Source organism: Peromyscus eremicus, chromosome 15 (assembly GCF_949786415.1).
Source record: "Peromyscus eremicus chromosome 15, PerEre_H2_v1, whole genome shotgun sequence".
NCBI lineage: Eukaryota > Metazoa > Chordata > Mammalia > Rodentia > Cricetidae > Peromyscus > Peromyscus eremicus.
Window position 1 is genome coordinate 58,464,020 of NC_081431.1, and position 22,024 is coordinate 58,486,043.

The 22,024-nt window shown below is 45.7% G+C and overlaps 1 protein-coding gene across 2 annotated transcripts; it reads right to left on the reverse strand.

The window, feature by feature from the left end:
• Positions 1-250: 250 nt before the first annotated feature.
• On the reverse strand, positions 251-20,816 carry Adipor1 (adiponectin receptor 1). 2 transcript variants are annotated; one of them, XM_059280891.1, is made up of 8 exons: positions 20,700-20,816; positions 12,772-13,005; positions 10,120-10,236; positions 9,328-9,499; positions 7,297-7,483; positions 3,136-3,323; positions 1,404-1,597; positions 251-1,107 (listed from the first exon to the last, which is right to left on the reverse strand). In XM_059280891.1, exons 2-8 carry the CDS (start codon positions 12,910-12,912, stop codon positions 979-981), a joined length of 1,128 nt encoding a protein of 375 aa, XP_059136874.1. In that variant the 5' UTR covers positions 12,913-13,005; positions 20,700-20,816; the 3' UTR covers positions 251-978. The 2 variants fall into 2 exon arrangements, with proteins under 2 accessions (XP_059136874.1, XP_059136875.1); XM_059280892.1 differs by lacking the exon at positions 20,700-20,816 and adding an exon at positions 20,274-20,507.
• Between the last annotated feature and the right edge of the window lie 1,208 nt (positions 20,817-22,024).

Below are 22,024 nucleotides of genomic sequence, written 5' to 3' on the forward strand. Positions count from 1 at the left end.
CTCGTAACAGGCAAACACTCTCCCAGTCGGAGGGGCAGCCCCAGCCTGCACAGTCATCTTCCTCCTCGATGTCTGTGTGGTGTAAGTTGTACTGGAGATCAGAGGCTTGGCAACCGAATAGTGCTTACTCCCTGACCACGCATGTCTGACTGTCAGCACAATTCAGATTTGTGTCTCAGTAGAAGCTGGAGTCATCCTAAGCCTCAATTCCTTGGAGCTGTGAGCAAGCACTTGAGACAATACACGTGAACTCTTTGAATGCCAAGCGTTGTCTGTACTTTCTTTTATTATCATCATAGTCTTTGCATCAAGGTACATAGCAATGATAGCAGGGTTCTTTTTAAAGCTTAGTATTAAATATTAAATATCTTCCCCATTTTAACTTTACATTACTCTGCCAAGAAAAAAAAGGTTTTAAACTCAAGTTACTTGAAGCCTGGACATCCTTCCATGATTAGCCGGCCTACATCAAGGCGGGGACTTCGTCTGTCCTGCCATATAAGCAGATCTAGGCCCTAGAAAGACGGGACCAGGTTATAATTGTTTTTTGAAAAGTGAGCTACAAAAATGGGTGGCCTGTTATCAGCCAGGTTACAAAGTAAGGATGGGGGTAAGGGAGGGATATTTTCTTCAAGAAAAAACAAAACATAATTTCTGAAGAATCCCAGTTCATAATTTTTTTTCCCCAAAATGGCTGGAGGAATGGGTGAAATCTCAACATGAGCTTCAAAGTCCTATCCCGGAAGGACCAGTAGTCCTTGCTGAGGGGCCTGCTGAGAAGTGGATCCCAGCCAGGGAATGGAAAGGGGGAGGTTTATTGCCCGGTGGCTGTGACAGTGAGCTGAGGCTGACTGGTACTCAATCCTCTAAGAGGTTTCTTCTAGAAACAGACAACTCAGACTCTCCCTCTTACTTCAGCAAAGAAGTTATTTTTAAAAGCACTTAGGAAGTTCCTCCTCCACCCTCAGGTGGGAAGGCTCAGAGAAGGGAGTCGTCGGTACAGCCACCTTCTAGGCCGTAACGGAATTCCTGAAGGTTGGAGACCCCATAGAAGTGGACGAAAGCTGCGGCCACCACCAGGACGTGGAAGATCTGATGAGACTGGAACTGTAGGAATAAACAGAGACCCACCTTTAGGAGGAAGGGGGGGGGGGGAGTCGGAGGAAGCATTCGCCCCTTCTGGTTTCCGCTTAAGAACTGTCTGATATCACAAAAGGGATGCTCGCTAGAGAACATTATAAACAACTACCAGAGAGACACCAGTGTTGACTTTATCCTCGTCCTTCAGACACAGTGTACAGTCAAATGCTTCACGACCCAAATTGCTTAACACCTTCTCCTCGGAGCTTTGACCTTGGGTCAGTCCCTCCCCATCCCAGGCCCTGCTAAGAGTCATTTCTTACCCATATGTCAAATTTTCCGGGAAAGAAGCGCTCAGGAATCCGAGCAGCATACAGGCCAGCTCCAGTGATGTACATCACAGCCATGAGGAAGAACCAGCCCATCTGGCCCACTGTGGTGGCCTTGACAAAGCCCTCAGCGATTGTAAAGTGCATGGTGGGTACAACACCACTCAAGCCAAGTCCCAGGAACACTCCTGAATGGAACAGACATGACTGTCAAGCAGGAGAGAGCTATGTGGAAGGCTCCGATTTGAATCTGGAATTTATGTGTTTATGAAAAGCAACTACTTTCTGATGAGTAGTACACGTTTAGGGGATTTAGGCGAAGATGACTAACAGTTGACAGTTATTGTGGGTCGAGGGGATCCTATGCCCTCTTCTGGCCTCTGTGGGCACCTGTACACACATGGCAGACACAGACTCTTACACACACATAAATAAATAAATAAATAAATAAATAAATAAATAAATAAATAAATAAATAAATAAGGGGGGTTGGGACTAGCTGGTGGTGAACTCCTTTAATCTCAGAACTTGGGAGGCAGAGGATGGTGGATCTCTTTCAGTTTCAGGCCAGCCTGGTCTACATTTTGAGTTCTGGGATAGCCAGAGCTACCTAGTGAGGCCTTTTCTCAAAATAAACAAAATTTGAAAAATCACAAAAGGTTATTTCAAAACTCATCTATGACTTGGTAGAGATCATAGATGGCTAGGGCTCAGTGGCTCCACAGCCAGGAGAGCGTGTTTGCCACTAAAACCATAGAAAGGGATGAAGAGATGGCCAGTGTGTATCAGTGTTTGCTGCTCTTCCAGAAACTTCCCAGTTCAGTTCCCAGCACCCAGGTTAGGCGACTCACAACTGCCTGGAACTCCAGCTTCATGAGATTTGACACTCTCTTCTGGCTTCCATGGGCACATACACAGATACATACTAAGACACTCATAATCATAAATAATAAAATCTTTTTTTAAGGGATCATTAAAACACCTGCACATGCCAGGAAGTGGTGGTGTACACCTTTAATCCCAGCACTTGGGAGGCAGAGCCAGGCGGATCTCTGTGAGTTCAAGGCTAGCCTGGTCTACAAAGCGAGTTCCAGGAAAGGCGCAAAGCTACACAGAGAAACCCTGTCTGGAAAAACCAAAAAAACAAAAAACCCAAGACAAAACAATAGGGTTGGGCTGATTCATCCCATGGTCTAACACCTCTGAGCTTTACAACATGTCTTCCTACCTGCTCAGGCCCCTTTCTTTCCTTCCTCCCCGCTCTCTAGTACCAGGGACTGAACCCTAGACTAGGGTAAATACTAGGCAGAAAGCAAATGCTTTTCCTTGGAACTATTATCTCCAGCCCTTTTATCTTTTGAGACAGGGTCATCAGGCTGGCCTTGGACTTCTGATCCAGCCACATCAATCTCTTGAGTACTTGGGAGTGGAGTAGTGGTTCTCAATCTTGGGTCAAGACCCCCTTCTGGGATGTGGGGTGTGGGGTGTGGGGTGGGGTGGTGGTGTTCAACAGTCCTTCCACAGGGGTCACTTAGGACCATTGGAAAACTTAGATATTTACATTGTGATTCATAATAGTAGCAAAACTACAGTTATGAAATAGCAACAGAAATCATCTTCTGGTTGGGGTCACATGTGAGGAACTGTATTAAAGGGCTGCAGCAGTAGGAAGGTTGAGAACCACTGGATTAGGCAGGCAGCACCAAGCCCAGTCAGTCCTACTCACCTGCTCGTGTCTGCCGGTGCTTAGGAGTGGCAAACCGATCCCACTGTGCCACAATGATGGCAGAAATGCCCAGGACACAGACGATGGAGAGGTAGATGAGCCGTGGCTGTGGGGAGCAGTAGAAGGAGTAATAGAGCCAGGGGACAAAGCTCCCCATAATCAGTAGAGCAATCCCTGAATAGTCCAGTCTAAAAACAAGCCACAAAAATCAAGCGCATGAATGGGAGAAGTGAAGAATTCCTGTGGCTCATTGCAGTTTACTGTTTTTCACCTGCACCCAGAATTGACCTTCTCCAATCTCAGCCTTCCCCACAATCTATCCTGGGAACTAAACTGGACTCAACGGACCATTTGAAAACAAAACAGAAAGAAAAAAAAGAGAGGGCATGAAGCTGGGAGAGGACAGGCCGGGGAAGGTCTGGAAGGAAGCTAGAGGAGGAACAGATGGAATCAGAACACATTGTATTCAAGTATGAAGTTCTCAATAAAACTTACATTGTTTTGTTTGTTTTGTCTTTTTTTGAGACAAGGTTTCTCTGTGTAGCCCTGGCTGTCCTGGAACTCACTCTGTAGTTCCCGATTCCACAAGATTAAGCATATTTTACCTTCCAGTAAAAAATTCTCTAAGAAAGCCTGGTGTGTTGAGCACACTTATAATCCTAGCACTTGGAAGGTGGAGGGGAGAGGATGGGGAGTTCAAGGCTACACAGAGAACTTAAGGCTATCCTGGGCTGCATAAGACACTTTTAGAAATTCTGCCACAATCCAGCTAGTTCTCAGCATCACACTCAGGAAGGGCTCTGAGTTATTTCCCCAATCTGATGGAGTTCTGAAAACAAAACCCTAGATTAAGAGCATAGGGGATTTTGGTTGTGTTAGGTAGCCTACACTGGTCTCCAATGTGTAGTTCATTCTCCTGCCTCTATTCCTGAGTGCTGGGATTACAGTTATGGCCACCATGCCTGGTGTAAGGTACTTTCACTTGTCCTGTTCTTACGGTTCGTAATGATGCTATTAAGCTGATAAACACTACTCAAAGATCAGCTTTGGACTACAAGCTGCCCAAGACAATTCCAAGGTGGCTGTGATGGTCCACCATCTTACACCTCTAGCCAGAACTTTATATAAGCTTTGCCCATTACTCTGAGACTGGCTACTAACATTACAGCTAGTTCTTATGAGACTTAACCATTGTTTTGGTTTTCTTACAGAATCCCACACAGAAGCTGTCGTTCCCTACACAGCAGGAAGCAATTTTAAGAAAACGATGCCCCCCTCTCCCAACAGGTTTTGTTTTCTCAGGGTTATGGATAATTGTCATCTGCTCGAGGTTGGTCGTAAGTTGTAATTATAAGTTGTAAAAGGGTTGGGGGTGGAACAATAAAGTTTAGACTCAGTATTCTCTTTTGGAAAAGAAAAAAGAGAACTATAATAAGGTAGATTATTGTATTTACTTATAAACTAAATCAGTAACTACCAGCTTTAGATAGTTTGCATTGGTATGGATTCTTGTATAATGATACAAATGTAAAATTATTTTTCTTTTCCTGTTTAAGATAATTTGTATATTGATACAAATACAAAACTATATTTGTCATATTGTACTTATGTTCCTACTATTTGAAATATTTTGTATATTGATGCAAATATAAAATTACATTTGTCATACTGTATGTATGTTCTACCTGTTTAGGCTATTTTGTATATTGATACATATTAAAGATACTGTTGTCATATTATACTATACATTTCTACCTCTGATTAAGATATTTTTGTATATTGTCACAAATTCAAGGTCATTGTCCTTATACTGGACATCTGTTTACAGATTATTTTTGTAATGTGAAGCCTTAGTCTTTAAGCTCTTTAGGTTGATAATATTACAGGTCAATAGTCACCCATGCTTGTCATATTTATGATCATGTTAGTTAGGTTTTCTAGGTATACAGAAATACATGTTGGATAGATAGGTGATCTTCAAACACGTCATAGACCTAAAGAATATGGCATTTAAATGTTTTGATAACTTAGAATTCTGTTGATGTGAGACACGATTGCTCCTGGTAGCATCGATCTACTCCCAAGAGGATGTTGGGCATCAAAGACACTCCATATGGAGTTTGTCTTCTTCTCGGCAAAAAATGGCTGTTGGGTAAAGAACTGCCCTTGCCTTAGCTGCTGACAGTAAGCATTCTGTTCATTCCAGATGAGCAGGACACAAGGAAAAGTAACTATTGAACCTTACCAAGACAGGGTAGGACAATCTTTCAAAACATCCTGCTTCTGAAAATGGTCTGTCAGGTATTCTAGGTCTATAGCCAAGTGGATGCCCCAGCATTGCAGAGAAACTCTGGGTGACTGTCCAGGCAGCCAGCTGTCTCTGTCGTTTCTTGCATTTTTTCGGAAGTTGCTTGCTTGCATTTCCTGTTTACCCAGGTAATAATATTTTTCTTCTCAGGTCTTTGATGGGGTTGAAGACTAGATGGTTACAGTTGTAAACAATTCGTATCTTAGCTAAGAGCATATCAGGTACTAGATTTAGATTCTTCAGGATAGGACAGCTTTTGGAGTAATCTCTATAATTTGCCATTTACCTATGATCTGGACATTTAGTATCTTTCTTACTTAAGGTTCTTATTGGTTGTAGTTCCACTTTTGTTTCTTTCTCCTGGAAAATACTTGATAATCGTTCTTATTGAATATAGTTTTGTATTAGGTTTAGAACCTTCTTATTTAGACAAAAAGGGGAAGTGTAGTGGGAATTCGCTCCACCCATGACCTTGGGCTATGTGGCCCAATAGAGGCGGTGCTTCTCGCCTGCCTACGTGAGCTCTTAACAGGGAAGAGGGCTGGAGCTGAGAGACCTCTTGGACGTGGAAGGCTTCCTGATGCATGGTTCAGTGAACTGGTCTGGAGCGTTCCCCATCTGTCTCTGGGAGACGAAGAGGCAATGGCATCATTTCATTTTTGTATTTGTGAGGGTGTGGTCCATTTCATCCCTTAATAAATAAGTCTTCTCCCCAGACATCCTTGGGTTTCTCGCATTACTTTTCCCTTTAAATTACTGTGTATATGTGTGTATGTTCACTATCGCCTGAGTATGGAGGTCAGAGGTGGTTCTTGCCTTCTACATGTGGCTCCCAGGATTGAACGTGGGTCATTAGGCATAGTGGCAAATGCTTTTATCCACTGAGCCATCCGACCAACTCTCTGTTTTGTTTTTTTTTTTGGAGTAAGTCTTGTTCTCTATCCCAGGCTGACCTGAAATTCACTATGTAGCCTGGGCTAGCCTGAAACTCAAAGCAATTCTCCTGCCTTAGCTTCCTGAGGCTGAGATTACAAATGTTGGCTACCAGACCTGTCTTTTCCTTTATCCCGCCGCCGAGTAGCTGAGAATACAGGTACATTCCATCCTGCTCAGCACGGACCAAGGTAATAAAGATGTACTCTAGTCACTGGTGTTACCGGGAGAAATGAAATCATCTACCACCGCACAGACCAAGGTAATAAAGATGTACTCTAGTCACTGGTGTTACCGGGAGAAATGAAATCATCTACCACCGCACAGACCAAGGTAATAAAGATGTACTCTAGTCACTGGTGTTACCGGGAGAAATGAAATCATCTACCACCCTTACTAAGAAAGCAGGAACAACCACCACCACTCAAGTAAACAAATCCCCAGGCTGAGCCAGGGACATCAACAGCGCCTGACAGGCAGCTGGTCTGATGCGTCTAGTAATGCCTGGCCAACAAAGATAAACTTTTCCGGGGGTGGGGGTGAAGAGCACTAGCTGTATGAAGCACAGACTGCCTGTACACGCGACTTTGGCTGAGCCAATACAAAGATAAGCTACAGTTATGTACTTGGCCTTGAAGACAACCCACTGACACCTCAAGTTTCACAAAAGACAGTACTGTTTCAGTAGAAAACACAGTCAGGATTGTTTCCATCTGTTGAGGAGGCTGTGGGAAGTTTATCATGAAGTTTTTCAAGAAAAACCTCATCATCTTGTCATAACAACAGAAGAGAAGACTTCACTCCCTTGGGTACAACAGGGGTTCAGTCATCGTTAGAGCAACTCAAGCACCTGTTCAGCACTGGGACAAGATGTGACAATAACGCACATGGTCCCCGCTACTGCTGTCCTTTCAACTTACTTAGAAAAAGTCCGAGAGACTTTCTCTGAATGACAATAGACGGTGTGGAAGAGCCAGGAGAAGCTGAGGCAGAGCACTGCGCCCAGAAAGAACATCCCGAAAACCACCTTCTCCTGGAGGGGAGCCATGAAGTACATATTTGGTCTGAGCATGGTCAAGATTCCCAAAAACAGGAACAGCACAAAACCTGCACAAGGAAAAAAGGAAACACAGAACCCATGAGGAAAAGTGGAATGTCTGAGCCGTGACAGCTGCTGCTTCTATCAGTCACCCAGGAGAAGCAGCCATGAGAATTGCCATCAGCGAGAGAAACCAACCCAAACAAAGACATTTCATTTTTCTTCTTCTTATTTTCTCGAGACAAGGTTTCTTTGTGTAGCCCTGGATGTCCACAAACTCAGAGATCCACTTGCCTCTGCCTCCCAAATGCTGCAATTAAAGGCGTGGGCCACCACCACCCAGCAAGACATTTTATTTTTGAGACAGGGTGTCATGTAACTCTGACTGGCCCCCAACTCCCTGTGTAGCTAAGGATGATCCTTCCCATCCTCCTGTCTCCACATCCTGAGGACTGGGATTACGGGCATGTGCCACCATGCCCAGTGTAATCGTGCCAGGAATCAAACCCAGGGCTTCTTGAAGACAGGCAAACATACTATCAGCAAACGTACATTCTCAGGCCACAAAAATAATATTCTGTGAAATGTTGGCATTTTGTTTTTATAGCAGCAAGTTCCCACCACATGAACGTTCTACCAGGAATCCAATAGGACACATGGTACCATTTTCCCTTGTTTTGGGGCTTCTACTCTGTTGTAAAGAGCAGCAAGCAAATGTCAATTAAGGTCAATGGTGATTTAAAGGCAAGACTCCTGATATCAATTATTCAGAGAAACTTTATTTCTCCCCATGGACAAACACTACAGACTTCCTTAGCAAGTAAGACTGGAATTCCTTTTTTGTTGTTTGTGTCTTTGGTTTTGAGACACGGTGTGGTGGTTTGGAAGACAATGGCCCCATAGGCTCACCCGGGATGACACTATTAGAGGCCTTGTTGGAGTAGGTGTGGCTTTGTTGGGGTAAGTGTGTCACTGGGGGTGGGCTTTGAGGTCTCAGATGCCCAAGTCAGGCCTAGTCATGCTCACTCACTCTTCCTGCTGCCTGCAGATTCGTATGTAGAACTCTCAGCTCCTTCTCCAGCACCAAGTCTACCTGCAGGCGCCATGCTTCCCACCACGATGACAGTGGACTGAACCTCTGAACTGTAAGTCAGCCCCAATTAAATGTTTTCCTTTATAAGAGTTGCTGTGGTCATGGTGTCTCTTCACAGCAATAGAAACCCCAACTAAGACACACACCTTTAATTCTAGCACTTGGATCTCTGTTTGAGTCTGGTTTATATGAGTTTCAGGCTGACCAGAGCTACATGGTGAGACCCTGTGTCGTAGTTAGAGTTTCTATTGCTGTGAAGATACCCATGACCATGGCAACTCTCTTTTTTTTTTTTTTTTTTCAAGATAGGGATTCTCTGTGTAACAACCCTAGTTGTCCTAGAACTCATTCTGTAGGCCAAGTGCTGGGATTAAAGGTGTGCACCACCATTACCCGGCACCACGGCAACTCTTATAAAGGAAAACATTTAATTGGGTGGTTTACAGTTCACATTATCGTCATGGCAGGAAGCATGGCAGCACACAGGCAGACATGGTGCTGGAGAAGGAGCTGGAAGTTCTACATCTGGATTGGCAGGTAGCAGGAAGAGAATGTCACAAAGGGCCTTGCTTGAGCATTTGAGACCTCAAAGCCCACCGCCAGTGACACACTTCCTCCAACAAAGCCACACCTACTCCAACAAGGCCACACTACCTAATGGTGTCACTTCCTGTGGCATTCCTATGGGGCCATTTTCTTTCAAACTACTACAGTGTGCATCACTACCACTAATCGAAGACTAGAGTTGCTGAGAATGTTGCTCAGTGGTATAGCACTTGTCAATAAAAATTGTGTGTTTTCCTCATCTAAATCACTCACCAAGCAGATGGGTCCAGATGTTGCCAGTTTCTGTATGGATGCGGAAGATGCTCTTGAAGCAAGCCCGAAAGGAGGGCATAGGTGGTCTATGGCCGTGTAACAGGTAGTCGTTGTCTTTCAGCCAGTCCGGAAGGACATCATATGGGATGACTCTCCAGCGTCCCTCCCAGACCTACAATACACACAGCACCTTTAGATGGGCCACAGTGAAGAGCAGGTTTTCTGAGATACTGCAGAAGAACCTGTCTAGGAGGCTGTCACTCAGGATTCAGATGGTCCCAAGTCACAGCAAAATAAGCCTGGACTTGGAGATACCAAAAGACAGAAAAAAAAAAAAAAAAAAATGGGACTATCAGGGTATTGACCATATTTTGACCAGTTTATGGTGAACCTCCTTAGGCTTCTTGAATTTTCAAATTATAGACAAATCCTTCCTCTGATGTTCTCCTAGAAAGACCCTTTGTCTCCTGCTCCTCTGCCCCCATTTACATACTAAGTTCTTACTGGGCTAATACTACATCTTTTAAAGCAGGAATTCTTTCTTCTTTCTTTTTTAAATGTATTTATTCTGTATGCATCTATGTGTTCATACATGTTCAGGAGTGGGCATGTGAAGATCAGAGGACAACTTGTGGGAATCATTCATTTTTTTACCACGAGGATCAAGGGATTGAAATCAGGTCATCAAGCAAATGTTCTTCAACCCCAGGTAAGCTTGCCAGTTGGAAACATCCCAGACAAGCCTGCTCCCCCCCCATCCCCCACCCTTCCCTTTCCAGCTCTAGGCTGCACCTTATACACGAACTCCTCCATCTTCTCCATGGCATGGTGGGCCTGCAGAGGAAGTGTCAGCACCCGCACCTCCTCCTCCTCTTCCTGAGGCACCGGGCATGTCTGTTCTTCTTCAGCCTAAGGACAACCAACACAATGAGCTAGACCTCACCTCCTAACCTGGACCGTTTCCGGGGAGATCCAAAGGAGCTCAAAGTCACGGCATCCTACCCAGCCTCCTCGTAAAGCGGTGCCTCCTCTCCCAAACATACAGAGTTCACACCACTGCTGTCTCAGGTTCACACTTCGTCAATACCAGAGTAAAGTTCTATTGGGCACAGAGGAGGCAGACTGACAGAGACTAGCCTTGGAAGGACACAGGCTTAGTGCACCAGCCCTAGATTTTTTTTTTTTAATTTAATCTCATTTACTTCAATATTACTACAGGTACATGTTGCCTTAGACGTTTTATACCTGTTCTCTTAAAGCATTTTTTAAAAATTTATTTGTGTGTGTGTGTGTGTGTGTGTGTGTGTGTATGAGCACACATGTGAAGGCATACAGAACTCAAGTCAGCTTGAGGGAGTTGGTTCTCTCCTTCTACCATGTAGGTTCCAGGGATCAAACTCAGCTCTGCAGGCTTGGCAGCAAGCACCTCACTCACTGGGCCATCCTGCCAGCCCACATCTCTTGGAGGACAAGTAGTCCACAACTTCCCCCACTTTCCCAAACAGTCTTATCTTCCAGTCTACTAATAATTATCTATCTACCTCTCCTTTCTCCTCCCCCCCTCTCTGACAGGGTTTCTTACAATATGTAGGCCTGGCTGGTTTGGAATTCATTAAATAGACCAGGCTGGCCCCTCAACCCAGGAAGATGCACCTGCCTCTGCCTCCTGAGAGCTGGGATTGAAACTGCACCATCACACTGAGCTCCAGTCCACTGATTTTCAAAACAAAACCGAAAGCCTGTCGCCTTAGTGACTATGCTGACACTGTTACTTGCTGCTCTCTGATCACTTACTCTGGGACTGCTATCATGACAGCTGTGGCCGGGGTGATGGCTCGCACTTTTAATCCCAGCACTGGCAGGCAGGCAGGTCGATCATTGAGACTTTGGGGGCCAGTCTCATCTACACGGTAAATTAGTTAAGTTCTAGGCCAGTCAGAGCTACATAAAATAACAACAACAAAAACAAATAAAATAAAAATAGGGCAAACGGCGTTGTGGTTAAGAGAACTTATTTGCTCTTCCAGAGGACTGGGGTTCAGTTCCCAGCACCGGCGTGGCAGCTCACAACTAGGCAGATCCTCTAGTTCTAGGGGATCTGATGCCCTATTCAAACCTCCACAGGTTCTCGCATGCACACACACACACACACACACACACACACACACACACACACACACTCCCTTGTCTCATAAAATACATATTTTCTTAAAAAGTCGAAGTGTCAACCACTCTGAATCTACAGCAGCTCCCAGGCATGTGGGGCCTCCAAACTGGTCCACTCATCCCTAGGCCAAGCAAGTACACCCAGCTCAGCAACAGTCACTTACTAATTATTTAAGGAGGGTCTACGTTGCCCTGTCGGTCCTGGAACTCACAAAGACTGTCCGCCTCTGCCTTCTAAGTGCTGGGATTAAAGGATTACAGGCGTGAGCCGCACACCCGACTAAGCACAGCAATTCCTGTTGCTGATGTTGTTTTTGAGAAAAGGTCGGTAGAGCCCAAGATAGGCTCAAATTTGCAATCATCCTGCCTCAGCCTATCAAATTTTCAAACTACCAACATATGTTACCATACCCAGTTCCCAGGAAAGTACTTGCCTTAAAAAAAAAAAAAAAAAAAAAAGCCCACCAGCACTTGGGAGGCAGAGGAAGAAGGATCTCTGTGAATTGGAGGCCAGCCTGGTCTACAGAGTGAGTTCCAGGACTAGGAACAAGAGAGGTGTGTGTCAGGGAGTCTCCACATCAGCTCTGGATTGGTTACTTCTAGGATCCTTTTACCTGAAAGATTTCCACTAGTCAAAGTTGAAGGAGGTTTCTTCTATTACATTAATTCATGTTCACTTAGTGATTATTTTATTTCAGTTCTTCTGCCGAACACTGAGTTTACAAAAGTACTGGTGCTCTTTTGGGAAATTAACTCCCGAAAGTGCACAGTGAGAAAAATAAAGAGACCTACAAGTCAGCGCGATAAAGACTCGCGTAGAGCTATTCCCAGGGAACTGTGGTTATTCTGGAAGTAAGATGAGATCTTTTTTTTAATTTTAATTTTTTCTTTTTTTGTTTTTTTTTTCAAGACAGGGTTTCTTCTCTGTGTAGTCCCAGCTGTCCTGGATCTTGCTCTGTAGACCAGGCTGGCCTCGAACTCACAGAGATCGACCTGGCTCTGCCTCCTGAGTGCTGGGATTAAAGGCATGCACCACCACCAACCGGCGGATTTAATTTTTTTTTTTTATTAAGGAATTCTTTATTCATTTTACATACCAACCACAGATCCCCCTCTCCTCCCTCCTCCAGCCCCTCCAGCCTTTCACCCCAACCCATTCCCCCATTCCCTCCTCCAACATGGTATGCCCTCCCATGGGGAGTCAGCAGAGCCTGGTACACTGATCTTAACATGCTGAAGAGGCTCAGGAGGGCACCGGGCGAGGGAACAATTCCTTACCTTGGCTGGGCTGGTGGTTGCCCGTTTGCCCTTCTCCTCCAGCAGGGGTCCCAGTTCAGCCAGTTCCACTGTGTCAGTTTCTCTGTTACTAGAAGGAGCCCCATTGCCCTGTGCCACCACAGGCCCTTTGTGGGAAGACATCTGGCTGCTACCTCAGTACCCTGCAGCTTCAGCTTGAGGAAAGGTTGGGGTCTCTCGGCCCCAGGGGGCAGAGATCTTCCTGTGATGGTGGACCTGCAAACAAGAACATGAGGGGTGTTGACAGCATGGAATTCATTTCTGTAATTCTAACTGAATATGACACAGCTAGTCAGCTCACCCGACCCTAACTGTAAAGGCTAGCTCATTGTTTAAATGAAATATACTGTCTTTTTTAGAATACTATGCTTCACCAGAAACTCTAATCTCAGATATATGCATATATAAAAATCTCATATACATATAGAATCTCATTATATACATATATGATCTCATTATATATACATACACACACACACACACATATATATGAAAAATGTAACACCTACTTTTCTTTGCCATCACAGGTTTTATTGTTACTATACCAAACTGCCACCATCACGAAGTGGGCACCCACTCTGAAAAGGCTCTCCCACAGGAACGGAGCCCACTCAGTGAGGACAGTAATGCCTACCACTCCCTCCTCAAACCCCGTCTCCCCATGAGAGGCCTAGATGTGAAACTGACAACAAGAATACCAAGACTTGCTGTAGACTGTACTCTTGGTACTGTCTAGCTGGCTACTGCAGTGTACTCACTAAATCTAGTTTCTTCTTTGGGCCGGGGGTAGGGAGGTTTGAGATCAGCCTTACTATGTAGCTCCGGTTAGCCTGGAACTTGATATGTAGACCAGGCTGGTTTCAAACTCAGAGATCCACCTGCCCCTGCCTCCAGAGTGCTAGAGTGCTCTAGGCCTGTGCCACCAGGCCTAGCTTTTTCTTTTTCTTTTTTTCCCCCAGAGCTGAGGACCGAACCCAGGGCCTTGCACTTGCTAGGCAAGCGCTCTACCACTGAGCTAAATCCCCAACCCCCGCCCCCCGCTTTTTTTTTAAGTGAAACACACACATGGCTACAATTACTAAAAGATCACACAGGCATAGTAATGGATTAAATAACTGAATTAATTTGGCCTTTAACCTTTATCTACAAATATTTGGATAAATATGCCTTGCATACACACACACACACACACACACACACACACACACACACACACTCATTGGTTAATTCCTCTGCAAAATCTGCCACAGTGTTTTTAAGAATACAGTCCAGTCTGAGTTCAAGGCTCCAACAATAGCTTCCATCACACTTCTCTAACAGCAGACAATGACTTACCTGGAAGCAGGAAGCTGAAAACAGGAGGCACCCCAAGTTCGCCCTTTGCCACACACATACCTGATCACCAGCTCTGCAAGAGCATGTCCCAACCACCATAGCCCGTAAACTTAAGCCCCACTCAAATTACATTTTTATGAACTAGATACAGACATACAAGATCATTTAGGAAAATCAGAATTCAATCTTCTCAGAAAACTCTCAAACATTCTAGGATTTTCTGCATTGGACTTGATGTAGTATTTTCAAATTAGGCCTCAGGGAGATATAAATAATATAAAAAAGGAAAGGAATGTTTCCAAAGATTTCTACTACGTTGTAAATGACTAAGTCTTCCTTCTCCACAGACAAGGACCTTTGTTACTTATAGCAACAGCCCTAGCCAGAATATTAACACAGGACAATGCAGAAAAAGAAGAGTGGGTTTATGACGGGAGAGGAATTTCAGGTGGAGAAGTAAACACGACTATTCCCCAAAGACGTACTGCTTCCCCACGGCAGCTCACTGTATAAACAAACACCTCTGGCATCTGCACTACTTTTTACCCAAGAGTAATCGCAATTCCCTCCCAGAGATTATAATTAGGCATATGTAGGTTATAGTTAATCTTAGGGATCAATGACTGGATTAAGGAGCATCCAGATAGCTGGGAGAGCATTCTTTGGGGTGCTGGGTTTCAGGAAGACACTGGTATTTGATTTAGTGACCCCAAGTAAGGAAGATCTGCTGTCACCCATGAGAGTTAGCATCATCTAACTGGCTGCCCCCCAGGCAGGACAAGACAGAAGAAAAGTGAACTCTGAGGGAGTGTGGTGTTGCACACCTTTAATCTGCATGGGGGCGGGGGGAGGGGGGGGTAGAGGCAGGTGGATCTGGGTGAATTTAAGACCAGCCTTGTCTACATCATAGAGTTCCAGACCAGCCAGAGCTACACAGTTATACCTTGTCTCAAATAAATAAATAAATAAACAGATGGGTAGATAAATAATAAATAAATTTTAAGTGTTCTCTCTCAGTGATGGAAGCTTCTTCTTGCAGACATTTAGAATCTAGGTTCTCTGGCCTTTGGACTCTGGGACAAGCACCAAGGGCCTCCAGGTTCTGAAGCCCTCAGCCGTCACTTGGTAACGACACCACTGGATTCCCTAGTCCTCTAGCTTGCAGATGGTCTATTTGGAGAGTTAACCTCCACGCTCACGTGGGCTAATTCCCCCTATCAAATGCCTGTACCTACCTACCTGCTTGCCTGCCTCCTATTGGTTCTGGAGATGCCTGACTAATATTTTAATCTGCCCTCAGGTGAAGGCAATCCTCAGAACTCATGCATCATCCTCTGCTTAACACACACGCAAAGCTGAAAGAGTCAAATCTAGTCCCAGTGAGACACAAACAATAACTCACTATACAGCACACCTTTATGTCAACACAGCCAGTTCCTCCTCCTTCAAGTGGGCAAGACTGTGACGAGACATTTGCCAACATACACACAGTCACAGTCAACACTTGAGCTCAAGAAGAACAGGAAACTGGAGGCCCCTGGAAACCTCAGCGGATAAGCAACTCACATGAAAAGAAATATTGGGAAATCTTAACTGCTGACCTCAAAACGTACTTCCTCAAAGGGAAGTCCTACCGAATAAACAGTCCTCCGAGATTAATTCGTAATATTGAGGAACAAACAAACCAACAAATAGCTTTGGTTATCTTTGAGAAGTCTGAAAAGAAGGGCACACACTAAACTACCAGTTCCAGCAGGCAACCAGGGGAGAAACTAAACAAAAGCACTTGCATTCTGGAACACAATAATAACACACGAGTCCTAAAATGATGCAGATCCACAGTTTTGGTCTGAATCTGTATTTCCAAACGAATGAAGGGGGTACAATCCAGCCAACAAACATAGGATTTATCATCATTCCACTGGTCAAGGTTTGTGCCTTTCTTCTCTACTGCGGGGCTTTCTCTTCTCCTTTCCCCCAGGGTAAGGCAACTGAGTCATCAAATATTTAACAAACATACTTAGTAGTATGAGGTCCTGTGCAAAACAGAAGTTCTATCACTGTTGGCATAATCAGATGGCTTAAGTTAATTTGTGACATGTCCACATTAAGTGACATGATCTCACTGCTCCAGGAGAACAGTGCAGGAAGAGAACTCTTTAAACAGAATGGTCACGCACTTAATTCAGTTGAGTGCTGTTCAAATATTCCACAAGAAACACAAGGAAAATACAAGCTTTAAGTTGTACTATAAGAGTCCAAAGATCAGAAGCAGAATCCAACTAGGTATTTTTACTGGTTTCTTTAACCGACCAGAAGTTTTGTGACTTCAAATCCACTGGACAAAGTCTTACTCTCTTTTCCTTCCAAATCACTTGATTCTACCGATTCTGTCCAGCTCCTCCATCACTAGCTCCCAGCCCCTCCCATCTCCTTAGACCCAGAGTCTCTAAACCTAACAGCCATCCCAGCTAACTCACATCGCAGCCATCAGCTACAATTCATCATACAAAACATATCATCATGCATTAATGTACATACAATGGAGGTCAATGGAGATCATGTCAGCATAGTGAGAAAAGTCCATTGTCCAGTTTGGTCTTCTAAACTGTAGCAACACAGAGACAGGAAAGGAAGAGAGAGGGATCTGAGGTCTGGCAAGAAAAAAGAGCAGTAACACTAGGCCCTGAAAATAACATTGCTGTATGGTGAACCACTCACCAACAACAGGAAATTACAAGCATCTTATTCTGTCAATTTAAATTCAACACAAACCCCTAAGGTGTTAGACCGATTCCAGGAGACCCAGGAGAGCCAAGAAGAAGTACAACTTTCTGCCCACACTCTATGTCCTTATGCATTTTAGAGGAAACACCTTTCCTCTCAAAGGGCTACACCCAACACAGCAAATTATAATTGAGCCAACTCGAGTGCATTTTTGTTGGGATTTCTTCAACTCAAGCTAATAAACTTTACCACTAAGCTTCCCAACTGGATAAATGTAAGCTATTATAGAGTAAAGCTCTGGAGAAGGAGAGGTATTTGTGTTCCTACAAATAAGATAATCCAGCACCAAACTTGGAGAAAAAGTTGAGTTTTAATCACCGCCCAATTAGCTGGAGAGTTTCCCTTAGAGATTTTGATAATTTATTCTCTGAAGCAGTTTCCAAGTTTTCCAAGCTATGACACACACTTTCCCTGGAGTCAAAGGCTCAAAGGGTCCAGATTTGACCTAAGGCTTTAGACTCTCTGAGAGTGTGAAGGGGAGTTGGGTCTGTGTATGCAGCTCGATTCTCGTCATTCTAGAGAAAGACCAGCCTAGCAGTCCAGACAGAGACCCACTTCTCCTCCGCCCAGTCTTTGTTAGGGGGGTTAATTTCACAGCTCTACTGGGGAAAAATGAGTCGAGGCAAAGGTCAATGTTTGACATTACCAAACTACAGTTTTGGGGCCTTAGCTCTTCTATTTGATGCCAAGTGTCACTGACTCAGAATCTGAAGGGGAAGCAAGTCACAATCTAACTTCCTCTGTAGCCCTCTGCCAGTTACAGCTATCCCAACTGAAGAAACGAAGCCTTTCTTTAATCTCAGAGATGGGTAAACTTTCCTAAAGACCCAGCAAAAGCAGGAGGAGGAGCACAGGGAATAAGGGGGATTTTCATGTCACCACCCCAATTCTTCTTGAGACAGGGTCTTGCCAAGCAATCCTGGCTGGCTTGGGGCATCCTATGTAACCTAGATTGGTCTAGAAACTCTGGCAATCCTCCTCCCTCAGCCTCCCAAATGCTGGGATTACTTACAAGCATGTACCATGCCCTTCCAGCTGCTTTTTAAAATCGAGCACATTACAAATAGTTGGTCGATACAGAAGCACAATATAGCACTCACTCCAAACCGTGCACCCTCAAATTCACTTTAAACCATCTATCCCCAAACTCACTTGAAACTGCACGCCCCTAAAGCCGCACTGAAGCACAAGGAAACTGGCAGGTACTTGCTGAAAAGCCAATCACCGGGAACTGGTTTGGCTTGAGTGTATCTTTAGGATCTTTGCAATTCAAGACTGCTACAACCTTCATAAACATTAGTCATACCCCCAACGTTTCTGAGCAGCGAATGGGACTAAGTTCAGCATGATGAGAACTGTCTGATGAGCAGATTGGGGACAAAGGGACATTAAGGACAAAATGTAACAAGTTTGCTGAATACCAGCACCAGACAAGAAAAACACGTTACTTAATAAAGCTCCTAGATGTGAAGATGACACAGCTCCTCAGAGTGACAAGTAGATGGGCAGATAATGTAGCAGGGGTGTGTCGAAGAGTCTCGGTCTGGCTTTACACTACTTCCTCCAGAAGCAGAGAATATTTACTGGCCTACAACAAAGAATAAATTCTATCCTTTAGTCTGAGAATATCTATTGAGTACTACAGAACGTACAGTTCTGGCTACAGAGAGAAGGCAAGCAGAGTAAGAAGCTTGGCATGGTTACTGACCACCTCTAAGAAGGGTGGTGGTTAGGAGGCAGAGGCAGGTGGATCTCTGTGAATTCGAGGCCAACCTGGTCTACAGAGTGAGATCCAGGTCAGGCACCAAAACTACACGGAGAAACCCTGTCTCGAAAAAAAAAACCGAGAGAGAGAGAGAGAGAGAGAGAGAGAAAGGGTTACTGAGGGCTGTAAGCCATTGAGAGTGTTGGCTTAGTGGTTAAAAGCACTTGCTGCTTTCCAGAGAACCCTGGTTTAACACTCAGCATTCACATGCTGGCTCACAGTTCTGAAGGATCCGACCCATCTTCTGTGGGCACCAGGCATGCACATGGTGCACATACATATACATGCAGACCAAACAGCTGTACATATAACATTTTTAAAAATTAAAAATATTAGCAGGGCATAGTGGCACTCAAGGAGGCAGAGGCAGGTAGATCTTTTGTGAGTTCGAGGTCAGCCTGGTCTACAGAGCGAGTTCCCCGACAGCCAGGGCTGTTACACAGAGAAATCCTGTCTCGGAAAACCAAGAACAAAGGGGGAGGGGATGTCTACTGGATAATTTGCTTTCTAATAGCATCGCCATAAAGCTAAGAGCTAACAGGTGCTGAGGAGAAAAGTGTCACTTTAGCTGAAACGATCAAGAAAGCTTTGCAGAAGTATTTTAAGATTTGATGGGTATAGATAGTAGGAGCAGGGCATTCCAGGGAGGCACCACAGTAATCTAAACAAGGTGTGAAAAAGCATGGCACCCAGCGCAGTGAACAATCCATTTTTCCATCAGGGAATCTTAGAAAAACAAAATGAGGTCACCCCGAAGAGACAGAAGTTAGCCCAACATCCTATTTATGTGTCCATCCGCGGTGGGGGCTGCTTCCCAGCATTCTCTCTCACATGCAGGGAGTAGTCACTTACTTGCTTCTTCCTCAGAAATCGTGTAATTTCTGGGCTACTGTGAACACCACTTGAGAGTTCTACTCTGCAAGTGGGTACAGTTTTGTGAAGGTCCACACCAAAGTCCAATACTTCGCAGATAGCACCAGCTTTTTTTTTTTTTTTTTTTTAAGACTGATTTCTCAAGGACCTAGCACAAAACAGGGACACAGAAACCACTTCTGGAATAAAGATGTGTAGTGGCTGCAAGCCGGGAACCCTGACATTGCAATCTATTTAGCGCCGTCCGGAGTTCCGGGCAGTGTTTCGCTGCTATAAAGCCCCAGGAACAGCGGTTACACCATCACTGTCTGCCCGGCACTATCAAAGGCAAAGGCAGTAAACACATCCCAACATTACTTTGGTTTGGAAAAGAGCTACCCATTACCATCTTCGTTTGATTTACCACGGCAATGCAATTGCTGGGTTCTCTGGCCCGTCTGCTAAATACTCGAGGGAAATAATCTGATTAATATAGCAGATCCCGTGGCTTCTTAGTGCTCCGCTGACATCTGAAACTGTGTAAACTGAAATTCGCCCAGCTTCTTCTTCTTCACTCACGAAGCACCAGAAACTGAGGAACTGTCACTTTATTTTCTTAAAACCAAGTGCTAGAAGACACAAACTCTCAAACGAAACAGCATCTATCAACCCTAGATTTCTGAAATGAAATCTGGGTTCTTTCCCAACACTTTCAGCATCTGTTTACATTCTAGCTGAGTATTACCTTAGGCCTGTCGACTGTCCATCAACCTCCCCTCCAACCCTATCCAGGAGGGATCCCCGTCACGTTAGACCTGCGGGTGGCGGTGGGGCCTTGGGGATCCCGGCCACCGGGGGCCGGTGCTCCCGCACCCAACTCGCAGGCTCAAGTCCGGGGGTCGCCAGCAGGGCTGGAACGCGGCCGTCTCCCGCGCGGCTGGCTGCCAAGGCAGCAGCACTCCAGGACTGCTGGGCTCCGACCGCGGCGAGCAGCCCCCCGAACGGAGGCGGCGCGCGGTGGGAGGGGCCGGAAATGTTTACGGCGGACTTCTCGGAGGGCCGGGCGGTGAGCAGCGATCCAGGGGCGGGCCACTCCCGGGCAGTCCCCTCCTGAGCCTGCAGGGCCCGCGTCCCGCCCGCCCGCCCGCCCACCCGCCCACGGGACACTTACGGCCGGGCCGGCTGCCTCTGCTGGGGGCCGCGGGCCCGGGCGCTACATCCCGCGGCGCTGGAGGTGGCCTGCGGCCAAGGGGCGCCCGATCCTCAGCGCCCTGCCCGCGCCGGAAGGGCCGCGCGACCGCACCGCGTCACCTCCGCAGCCGCGTCACCTTCCCGGCGCTACCTCACCCCCCCACCCGCTCCGATCTAGGCATTCCTGCGCGTGCCAATCACCCGCGCGCTCCCGCGCACGCCCCGCCTCGCCGCTCTCCGAACCAATAGCTCGCTCGCGCTGTCGCAGCTTGGCCTCACGCTGGCCAACTGCAAAAGCTGCTTCTCCGGGCACACACTGCGCGCGTGATGGAAAAGGGATCCCGGAGAATAAGAGCAGACCCTGGGAAGGAATGCCGAATTTCCCACTCCACTTCCCGGCTTTTCAGCTCCGAAACACTTTTTTTTCCCCTTCCCTCGATGTTAGGAATTGAACCTCTAGGCAAGCCCTGTACCATTGAACTACATATCTAGCACCGAAACACTTTTTTGTTTCGTTTTAAGAAAAGGTTGGCCTCATACTCGTGGCAATCCTCCTGTCTCGGCCTCCCGAATGCTGGGATAACAAACGTGCGCCTCCATACACAACCCCGAAACTCTTCATTTCTATATCCAATTTCCTACCCCCCCCCCCACCATACCCCTCTTCCTTCCTTCTGTATGTTATTTATGGAATGACTACCATGAGTCTGGCACTCAACTGGATTTGAGTTTTGGTTCCTGTGATTTCTCAGAAAAGGAGAAGTTGTTTCAAACAAGCCTAGCTTGACAATTTTCCGCTCCAGTCCATGTTCCCATGTGACCCAGAGGGCACACCTGGAAGACAAGAGAGGGTGTATTTCTTGCCGTAGCTGAACTACACAATATAGAATTTGAGGACTGTCCATTTTCTTACACGCCAAAGAATGATGCACCTCTAATATGCTTCTAGGTGCTGGGAAAGGTGTCCGCATGCTAGATGGCTGCCCCAGGAGAGTGAAGTCAATTTTGTTCTGGTTAAAAGCATTCTCTCTGGGTTCATCTAGACCCCGTTTCCTTCCCTAGCCAGCCTTCTCATTCATTCCTCTGGCTTTTGCACTCGGATCCTTCTGTGGAGTGCCTTCCCCTCACCATCTTCCAAAAGATCCAAGCAGTTTACAATGCTCAGTTCTAGGTTTGGCTTTGGCTGCAGATAATCCTAAATTCAGCTTCAGGCTCTGCCAGCTACTGACCAGCCGTATTTCCTTCAGCAAATCCTTAATCTTCAACTCACAGGATTATCGTAAGGATTACATTGTGCAATGCAGT

Coding starts and splice junctions, on each gene's coding strand:
- Adipor1 (XM_059280891.1), bottom strand. CDS start 12,912: ATGTCTTCCCACAAAGGGCCTGTGGTGGCACAGGGCAATGGGGCTCCT. Junction 9,500..10,119: donor TGGAGGAGTTCGTGTATAAG/GTGCAGCCTAGA, acceptor TGTGTATTGTAG/GTCTGGGAGGGACGCTGGAG. Junction 3,324..7,296: donor GTCTCTCGGACTTTTTCTAA/GTAAGTTGAAAG, acceptor GCTTGTTTTTAG/ACTGGACTATTCAGGGATTG.